The 10,143-nt window shown below is 39.3% G+C and overlaps 2 protein-coding genes across 4 annotated transcripts; both read left to right on the top strand.

Annotated features, from left to right (window-relative positions):
* Positions 1-677: 677 nt before the first annotated feature.
* nptxrb (neuronal pentraxin receptor b) lies at positions 678-5,253 on the top strand. Of its 2 annotated transcripts, none has more exons than XM_059569672.1 (5): positions 678-1,705; positions 2,855-3,089; positions 3,179-3,420; positions 3,828-4,046; positions 4,455-5,253. In XM_059569672.1, the coding sequence occupies exons 1-5, from the start codon at positions 1,010-1,012 to the stop codon at positions 4,686-4,688; spliced, it is 1,626 nt and encodes a 541-aa protein (XP_059425655.1). In that variant the 5' UTR covers positions 678-1,009; the 3' UTR covers positions 4,689-5,253. The 2 variants fall into 2 exon arrangements, with proteins under 2 accessions (XP_059425655.1, XP_059425656.1); XM_059569673.1 differs by having other exon boundaries at positions 685-1,705; positions 3,828-4,007.
* Positions 5,254-7,966: 2,713 nt separating this feature from the next.
* On the top strand, positions 7,967-9,922 carry LOC132159155 (dynein axonemal light chain 4-like). 2 transcript variants are annotated; one of them, XM_059568724.1, is made up of 4 exons: positions 7,967-8,122; positions 8,613-8,695; positions 9,135-9,218; positions 9,304-9,922. In XM_059568724.1, the coding sequence occupies exons 2-4, from the start codon at positions 8,624-8,626 to the stop codon at positions 9,466-9,468; spliced, it is 321 nt and encodes a 106-aa protein (XP_059424707.1). In that variant the 5' UTR covers positions 7,967-8,122; positions 8,613-8,623; the 3' UTR covers positions 9,469-9,922. The 2 variants fall into 2 exon arrangements, with proteins under 2 accessions (XP_059424707.1, XP_059424708.1); XM_059568725.1 differs by lacking the exon at positions 7,967-8,122 and adding an exon at positions 8,172-8,419.
* The last annotated feature ends 221 nt before the right edge of the window (positions 9,923-10,143 follow it).

The following is a 10,143-nucleotide window of genomic DNA, read 5'->3' as shown; positions in this document are numbered from 1 at the left end:
AAGTGTGTGAAAAGTGTGTAATTTGTGATTTTAAAAAGAAATACAATATAGAGCTGGAGTACATTGATACGCCAGTAGGTGGCGTATATTTAATTCACTATTTAATTTTGTGTGTAAATGAACTACTCTTCAATCATTTGGTCAGTCAGAATTTGTAAGAAATGAATACTTTTATTCAGCAATGGCACATTAATTTAATAAAAAGTGACTGTAAAGACTTCTACATTGTAACAAAACAAAGAATTGCATTTCAAAAAACCCGTCCATTTGAACTTATTCAAAGAATCCTGAAAAATAAAACAAAATGTATCATGGTTTCCACATAAAAATTAAGCAGAAAGAAAAATTACTCTCCCACTCACAGAAAAAAATATTGGTTTAACTTCTATTTTAATCAAATAAACAAAGAGATTTCTTTAATCAGCATTTAGTTTTTTGTGTTGAAGATACTATATAACCATATAACCGAGTTTAAAGGTCAGAACTGTCATTTCCAAATCTGATAAAGTTATGTATATTTTGATCTCATGTTAGGATGCCCAAATCATACATTAACTAAATACATTCACTCGTAAATTAGACATCTTTGTCAAATCAGTGACAGAGATTCATTACAGAATTCTTTTATATCAAGAATCACTCATAATGTTCTAATGTATATTTTTCTCTTCAGTAACACAGTCTGTTCAGAGTAGCCTATTCATAGATGGTGATGAAGAGACCCAAAGCTGTTTACATCAATGTGACACATCACGCATTTTCATCACAGTCTCTCACCATCCTCTATTGCGCGCGGTAGCCATAGAAACCGGACAGAGGGGCACTTAGCAACAGAAGAGGAGGAGGCGCAGCATCATCTGCTGCGAGCGAAGGAGAAAAAATAGCCAATGCGATCGACCTTCATTTCATTCAAACCTGTTCTCTAATGGTGAAAACCGATCATTTGTAAACATTAAAATTTTATAAAACTAGCCTGCATCCAGCGGTTTTTTATATCTCAATCGACTAGATGAAGTTCGTCGTGGTTTTAGTCTCCGCCGGCCTCTTGGCTTTTCTCGGCGCGGTCATCTGCATCATCGCCAGCGTGTATTCACGATCCTCGGCCGCCGCGCCCCAGCCGCTATCCGGCAACCGCTCACTGTCGCTTCTGGAGCCGCTGTCTGGATCCGTGGCGCACGCCGGACCGCTCGGAGCTCTCCATGGTGCTGAATCTTATGAAGGCGGCGGCGGATTGGACATCGGCCTGGAGATACCGTCGTTCAATGAGCTCAGTACCGGGGACGTGACTGGGCCAAGTCCGAAACAGTTCACCCTCAATCGACTCATATGTACCGCTGTGCCCATCAGTGATTGTAAATCCAGGGGTTTGAGAGAACAGGCCGATGACCCGTTTGCAGATGAGGAGGACTGGAGCCTCCGCACCACCGCTGAGGAGCTCCGGCAGATCGTTATGCAGCAAAACGACCAGATCCTCATGGACCAGAGGACCATCATGGAGCTCACCGGGAAAGTCTCGGAGTGTGAGAGCGGGCTGGAGGAAAGGAGTCTCCATGAGAGGAGTATGGGGGTTTGGGCGGGCAACCGTCGCCACATGGCCGGGGACGATGTGAGCAGCTCGGTTGCGGTACAGCTGCAGACGGCGCGGGCTGTGGAGGAACTGGAGAGAGCGATTCTTCAACTCAAAGATCGCATAGAGAAGTTGGAGGTTGGTGTGAGAGACTATAAACAATTAAAAAAAAAAAGTCTAAAAGGTTTTTGGAATTTTGTGCCATGGAGGTATTCAGGGGAAATGTTTTTGTAGGTAAGGATGCGTTAATGTTAAAGATCGGGGGGTAATTCATTGTGCCTGTTCATATTGTAGTACTTACCCTGCTGAAAAAAATAGATACCATTACAAAATTTTTAATGGTTTTACTGGTTATGATGGTAATTGTACTGGTTTTAATGGAAACTGTGATGGACCCTGTGGTTTTCTACTGGTAAGTGGTTGCCTTCTATCGGTGGTTTGTTAAAACATTTAAATCCTAATGGAATATGTCCCAAAGCACACTACAGAAACTATTTTTTTAACGGTTTAATGGTTAAAACATGATGGTTTGTAATGGTATTTGTAGTGGAAACCATTAGAATTTCTGTGATGGTTTCTATTGTTTTTTTTTTTTCAGCAGGGTTTTTATGTGTCTTTGTGTGTTTTTCTCACCTGGTGGTTGCTTTCCCTTCCATGGCAGAAAGACATACATAAATCATGATGGAGGAGAGAAAAGTACAGGTTCTAAGCCAGCTGGAACACACCTTAATGTAGATGTTGTGATATTGACTTATGGACCAGATTTGTTATTGCTGAAAAAAAATATTTCCTGTTCATAAGGGCAAGATTTCATTATTTTTTTAAAACATTGTTTTCTGTAAAACTTCTATGTTTATTTAACAGTTTATTTACTCACCCTCATGTCCTTCCAAACCTGTACGACTTTCTGTCTTCCACGATGCACTAAAGCAAAAAGAATGTAGTGGTCACTGTTTTCTATGCAATTACAGGGAGTTTTCAAGATTCAAAAAGCATGTAAAAGCCCCATAAAAGATTTAAAAGCATATTTTGTATAACTCATGCATCATATTCCAAGTCTTCTGAAACCATATAATAATTGTTTGAGGTACAGAACGAAATGTAAGTCATTGTTCACTCAAAATCCTCAAATAAAAAAAGAGAATTAATTCGAAAAGTATATGATTCAAGAACAAATCATTCTTCTGAGCTCCTGTAATTGAAATGGGTCTAATTTAGTCAGGTACACTTGTTGAACAGGATGTATTAGGTTTTGTGATATAGACCTCTTGCATAATTATCTCACAGTTGGAGATTGGCCCGGCAGCGATGAACCACACTGAGCATACTGTGAGCACACTGGGGAGTGTAGTGGTGGGCGAGCCTGGCAGGCCTGTGGAGGATCTGGAGGGAGAACTGGAAAAAAAGATTAGGCTGCTGGAGAAGGAGCGAAAGAACCTCCGAAAAGAGACCCAGAGCCACCACCAGCACATAGACCAGGGAATCAACACCCTGCAAGAGCGTATTGCAGAGCTGGAACAGAGTAAGGAGGAAGGTTTGGTCAAACTTAGGGGAAAGGGGATGAAATGGTCTCTTCATTTTCAACTCACTCTCTCGATCTTGCCTTCCCAGGTCTTACAGATTACAGTTACCCACAAGGGTATAAACTTTCCTTCCCTGTGCGGACTAACTACATGTATGGGCTTGTCCGGCGTAATATTCCAGAGATGTACGCCTTCACGGTGTGTCTGTGGCTCAAGCCTGCTGAGAATGGAATTGGGACGCCATTTTCCTATGCTGTACCGGAACAACCGAATGAACTTGTCCTGTTGCAGGGCATTCATAATCCAGCAGAACTACTCATCAATGATAAGGTAAGACCTACTACACCAGGGCTCCACAAAAAAAAAATAGGCCTGGAAGGCCACTGCTCTACAGAGTTTAGCACTAACTCGAGTCAAAGTCACATGCAATGGTATCTTTTCTCACAGATTCAGCAAGATCAAAAACTTTTTTTAAAAACCAAAATGTTCATTTGAAGCTTAAGATCTTAAATATCAGACTAAATTTTGAAGATCTGATGTGCAGCCCACACACTATGATAATATGAATGTAAAACAAGCTAATCAAGGTCTTTAGAGTTACTACAAAATTATAAGTAGGGTTTGAGCTTAACTCTGCAAAACAGTGGCCCTCCAGGTCCAGATTTGAGGAACCCTGCCTGAAATCTTCCTTCCATAGCCACCTTGTTGATGGACTCAACCCTTCCTTCGATTTACAGGTGGCACAGCTGCCTCTATCTTTGCCCCACGGCATCTGGCAGCACATATGTGTGAGTTGGACCCTACGGGATGGAGTTTGGAAAGCATATCAAGGTGGAAAGTTGAGAGGACGTGGTGAAGGATTGTCCGCATGGCACCCCATCAAATCCGGGGGCGTCTTGGTGTTGGGACAGGAACAGGTGAGCAAGACCTGGACGAGTCTGAATACAACCTTAAAGGTACACCTTCATTTCTGAAAAAAAAAAAAAAAATAATTGCAAAACCTGTTCCTTCAGTTTTGCAAATGCTTGTCACTGGGACAGTATCCTCAACAGGACATCTTTGTACCTTATTTAGCCCCAATAAATTCATGGTAGTACCATAAAGCTACTCTAATACGCACCTTTTAAGGGGTAGAAAAGGTACAAAGTTGTCCTTTAAAGGTAAGTGCCCCAACTTAAGCCATTTTTTTCCTGACAATGTTTGCATCTTTCAAGGGTTGTTAAGGTTTAAAGGTATGCCTTTGAGGGTCCTACCCCAGTGACAAGGTGTTGGACCCTTAATGGTACCATTTTTGCACAGTATTTCTGATGCAACATTATGTTTATAAATTTGTAACCCTTCCGCTCTCCTTGGCTCCTCTGCAGGATACCCTTGGCGGGCGGTTTGATGCATCCCAGGCTCTTGTCGGGGAGCTTTCCTTATTTAACCTGTGGGACCGGGTGTTGTCGCCAACAGAGGTTGCTGCTTTGGCGGCATGTGCAGAGTCGCCCCGCTTGGGGAACATAGTGCCCTGGACTGACCGAGATGTGGATGTGTTTGGAGGGGCAGTCAAGGACCCTGTTGACCCCTGCCTTCAGAGCTCGCATCCCCGGCAGTGAGCAGGGCCATGGGTTGATACCTTTCTTTTTTGAGGCAAGGGTAAATAAGACAAAAATGGCCTGAAAGGTATGACAACTGTGCTGTGGTCCCGGTATGTGTATTGAATATCTTTACCGTAGTGCTACACTATCACTGAGTTTTTGTTTCTACTGGGAATGGATTTGTCTGTGTGTGTGGTTGTATCACTTTGGATAGAGCTGCTGCCGAGGGCTTTTAAAGGTCTGTTTGCGTCTCGTGTTGCTTGTGATATTTCATGTCCTTCTCAGAGCATTACCGCACAATGGTCCCTTCAGATATAGAGAATGTTTTTGTAATATGATGGATGTGGCTCATTTTTGTCTTGCTCTTGTTTCATTATTTGTGTATAGTGGAGCTTACGCTTTTTTCCCACAGCAGCTTTATTACTGATCCCTTAGGGTCACTTCACTTGTTATTTCAGTCCAGCAGCACTTAAAGGAGTATAACGTCTTATCTTTATCATAACATGTTTAAAATTTTTGTGTTTTGGCATCTGAGTCTTTACCCTGCTGTGTATCTTTTCTCACAGATTCAGCAAAATCAAAAACTTTTTTTAAAAACCAAAATGTTCATTTGAAGCTTAATATCTTAAATATCAGACTAAATTTTGAAGATCTGATGTGCAGCCCACACACTATGATAATATGAATGTAAAACAGATTTTAGCATCTTGTCGTGTTACCATTGCACTGCATCTAGTCCTACTTGCCCCCTCACAGAGAAAAGCTTACAGAGAAGTGCCTGTTTATTTGACTCTTGCTATTGGTTGATGATCAGCTGTGATGTCTGTATAGTGCTTCTTCATATTTGCACCACCAAGGATATACAATGATAATGTGACAAATGTTCATGTGACAAATGTGGATGAAAATATTAAAACTGTGAAGAAAATGAATTATAAGCGTGCATTGTCTTGTTTACTTATCTGTCTGTCTGTCTGTCTGTCTGTCTGTCTGTCTGTCTGTCTATCTATCTATCTATCTATCTATCTATCTATCTATCTATCTATCTAGATAGATGATAGGACTTTGAACCACAAAATATCTTGATGGTCTGATTATTTTGACCATTGTTATACAAGCATTTAAACCAGTATAAACCAATCCAAAACAAAACGCTTAAAATATATACATAAAATAACACTGTACATGCACAAGTTCATAGGCTCAAATTCATGCAAATGCTGGTTATTTTCATTCTCATCCTCTCATTGCTCTCTTGACACTGTTGCTGCTGCTGTTGAATTATAGATGAGTGTTTATGACCCCCTCCATCACACCGACCCCTGCTGCTTCTCTCACACCAGTAACATCCTCTGTGTGTGTGTGTATTTCCTCTTCTATACAGTCTCTCTTTTTGTCATTTGAATTCATTTAAATCTTTTCAATACTGAAAATTTCAATACTCATATGCCAGCGGTATCCTTCGTACATCCTTCCCACAATCACATAAAAATAATATTATCAGATAACATGGATGGTGTACAACGGCTGCCTTTATTCCTCACAACACTTATTAGACATATTCATAAAGAAACACTTTCCTTGGTTGTAATGCTCTGTAAGTGTCATCATGTTCCAGACTCCCGTCTGCTGCAAGTCTCCTTTCTTTTCTTCTCCTCCTAAAGTACAATTCTTGCTTACAATCTTGCTCAAATCAGTGGTTAGATTCTCCCCTCCCCCTGCTTTTATTTGTAAATCTATCTAGAAACTGAAAATCCCATGTAATCCACAAATCAAAACATGGTCTGTCTGGGAAACTCATGAAAGGTTTTAGATGATCAAGTGTCTCAAAATCAGCACAATCCAATGCATTACATACTATAATGGCTATAGCTTAATGCTCTCCCTGAATATTAAATAGGGATATATGAGAAACTATTTAGCTGTATTGCATTTTTCTAAAGGGTATCCTGTTAACATTTACATTTTTTGATTGCTCATCCAAAAATTTTAATTCTGTCATATCCCACTCAAGTTGTTCCAATCCTGAGTTTCCTTCTTCTGTTGAACATAAAAGAAGATATTTTGAAGAGTGTTAGTACCCCAACAGTTGCTGGTACAGTAGCTGTTGACTTCCATAGTATGGATAAAAACAAATATTAAGTCAATGGCTACAAGCAACTGTTTGGTCATACTCAGAGCAGGATTGCATCTCGCTGACAGCTCTTAGATCAGTGTGACAGTTATCTGGGGCAAACTCACCAGCTGTGCACAGATATATCTAGAGCTTAATAGGGTCAGTGAAAAGCAAGAGAGTAAATATCGCAGATGAATGTAGTGGGACCAATGCAGCATCTAGATAGCAGGCTTCACCCTGCTCAGACCGCAGTAAGGTTACAGGGGGATAAAACACAGCTGGTGTCTGTGCTCATAAAATACGGAGCTTAAAGAAATACCAAAAAAATTCTCTCAACATTTACTCGTTGTGTGGTTAGAAGCTTTGTCAGTATTCAGCCTAAAGATTTGGAATGACATCAAAGCAAGTAAACGAGAACAGAATGTTCATTTTCGGTGAATTGTTATTATTATTTGTATTTATTTATTTAAAAAAGACCAATAAGACATGACTTGCCGTCCATCAATTAATGTCTTGTGAAGCAAAAGCTGTATGTTTGTAAGAAACAAGCCCATCATTAAGACTTTTTAGCTTTTGGCCAAAATGGCAGTCTATAATACATAATTCTCTGACACATTTGCTTAGAACTATTTTTGCTTGTAAATGGCGCTTGATCTTTGCATATTTCACTCCTGATTCAGAAGAGGTAACTTTTCACTGGAGAAAACAAAATTAATAGCATAAGATGCCTACAGATATTTTAGCTGAAAGTAATGTTTGGAAGTTAAAAATGTCTTGATGGATTTGTTTCTTACAATCATGCAGCTCACAATGCATTAATTGATGGACTGCAGTCGTACTTGTGGATTATTGTGAAGGGTTTTATCAGCTGACTTTGATTCTGACATCACCGCACTGCAGAGGATTCACTGCAGAGGATTCATTAGTGAAGTAATGTACAGTAATGCAAAATTTCTCCAAATCTGTTCAGATTAAGAAACAAACTCATATAGGCTAGGCTACATCTTGGATATCCTCGATTTTAGCAAAATCTCATTTTTGGGTGAACTATCGTTTTAAGGATACTTCTTAAATTTGCCTTTTTCAGTTATCTGTCCTCATAAATGAAGAAGACCAGAAACAAATGACCATAGAAATTCACTAGACACATGCCAGTGCATGGCGTTTTCTTGAACGAACGAATGAACGACACGCCCACGGACCAATCACGACAAGCGACGCGTTCCGAGGGGCGGGGTCAAGCACACAGCTGTCGCGCAGGAGTGGTTGCCATGCTAGACATGTCTCTCTAGCGACGTCGGTTTAAGCGCATTGAACTTCAGTTTTCTTTATTACGGTAAATTTTTATTTCGCTAAATTCCAAGCTTGTTTATATGCAACGTTAAACACCTAGGTAGATCATATAACGCTAATAGAAATAAAAACGAGTGACCTAGCCATACAAATTAGCTTAGCAAGCTAGCAGTTTTCCTTATAAGTTACTGTTCGTTTTCCAAAACAAAGCTAATAATCGCTTCAGAAGCATGCAGGACTATTACTAACTGTTCAAAATACGCTAAATTATGTTTATTTGACATTTCCTTCAACAAAAAGTACTATGGTATAAGCATTGTTGTTTGGACATTGAATCAAGGTGATGGCATTTTATTGAAATTTAAGATTGAAATGCCATTGTATTATTTTAAGAAACTTTGCTGTACTGTGGTGTATCATGGTATAACTGATACCGCGGCTTCAAAAACTATTAAATAAACGTTAAACCTAACGTTATCTTAGATTTATTAGCTATGAATTCTTGTATTTTATGTCCATTTATTCTCATCTAGAGCTGAACATCATGGCAGAGACCGTCGATGGCAAGAAGGATGAAGCAGACTACAAGAGACTACACAGCTTTCCTCTCATACGGGTAAAGACCAGTCTCCATTCAGTCTCCACTGATTACAAATTATGAAAGTTATAAACCATATCATAACAAGCAAAACAAAAAAAAGGTTGGAAAAGCATGCTTTCTTAGTGCTTTCCTGAACTCAAACAGTCCAGCATGGCATTGGTAACACCAAAAACCATTGATTTGTTACATGAACTTATACAAATGTACATCTTCAGCACAGTCTTTATTTCTTTGGAGATGCAATAAAAGTTTGTATTTTGGGCCTGTCCAACTGCCTTTAACCATGAAATATTGGTCAAAATGACTCGTAAACATCTCAGTCATAATATAAATTCTGATAATGCAAAGTTTCAAAACTCAGTAAGAGTCTAAAAGTTAGAAAGCTTAAAGAAAAACGTAGAAAAAGTGATGCGGGTCAAATTGACCCGAAACATAGAGTATATTTCCTCCACAGCACACAGATATGTCTGAGGAGATGCGGGTGGAGACCATGGAGCTCTGCGTGACGGCGTGTGAGAAGTTTGCCTCAAATAATGAGGTTAGTTCTCACTGCCATCTAGGAGAAGCAGATGAGATGTTAACAAGGTCTCCTTTGTGATTGTTCATTGGTTATTTCTCAACAGAACGCCGCCAAAATGATAAAGGAGTCTATGGATAAGAAGTTCGGGAGCTCTTGGCATGTGGTGATTGGTGAGGGCTTCGGTTTCGAAATTACGCATGAAATGAAGAACCTGCTTTACATGTTCTTCGGTGGAGGCTTGGCGGTGTGTGTATGGAAGTGTTCCTAACACTAAAAACACTTTTTTTCATGTGCTTTCTGACTTTATATTCATTACTGAACAGGGTGCATTATGTCATACTGTTAATTTAGCGTTTTATGTTTTCTTCTCTGTTTTAACTGTTCTTTCAAAGCTGACAGGCCATCTGTTGGTTTTATTGTCCATCTCTGTCACTCTTTCTCCATCTGTCTCTTTTCCGTCTTCTATCTGTACATCCTCAGCTGCTTATGATTATTTCCATTCCTTTCATTTTTTTTTTCTGAATGACAAATTATTTTTATAAGACAAATCCTATTTTTTTATTAATATGTGAATACACATGATCTGTTTTTAAAACGTGTGATATTTTATAGGAGTTGTACATTTTGCACAGCTGTAATGTGTATTTGTTTTATTAATAATAACTATTGTTATTGTCTTGTGTAATAAAACCTCGTTAGAAATTTAATTAAACTCTTTTGTACCTGTTATACATCATTTAAAGTGTCAGAAATATTGATTTAAAAAAACAACAACAGACACAGTGCACCCAATAATTTACACATCCTCAGGTCATCCAAGATGTAGATGAGTTTGTTTCTTCATGGGAACAGATTTGGAGAAATGTAGCATTATGTCACATGCTCACCAATGGATCTTCTGCAGTGAATGGGTGCCGTCAGAATGAGAGTCTAAACAGCTGAT

The sequence above is a fragment of the Carassius carassius genome, chromosome 16 (assembly GCF_963082965.1).
Source record: "Carassius carassius chromosome 16, fCarCar2.1, whole genome shotgun sequence".
Taxonomy (NCBI): Eukaryota; Metazoa; Chordata; class Actinopteri; order Cypriniformes; family Cyprinidae; genus Carassius; species Carassius carassius.
The sequence above is the reverse complement of the archived record's forward strand: the minus strand, read 5'-3'. Positions and strand labels throughout refer to the sequence as shown.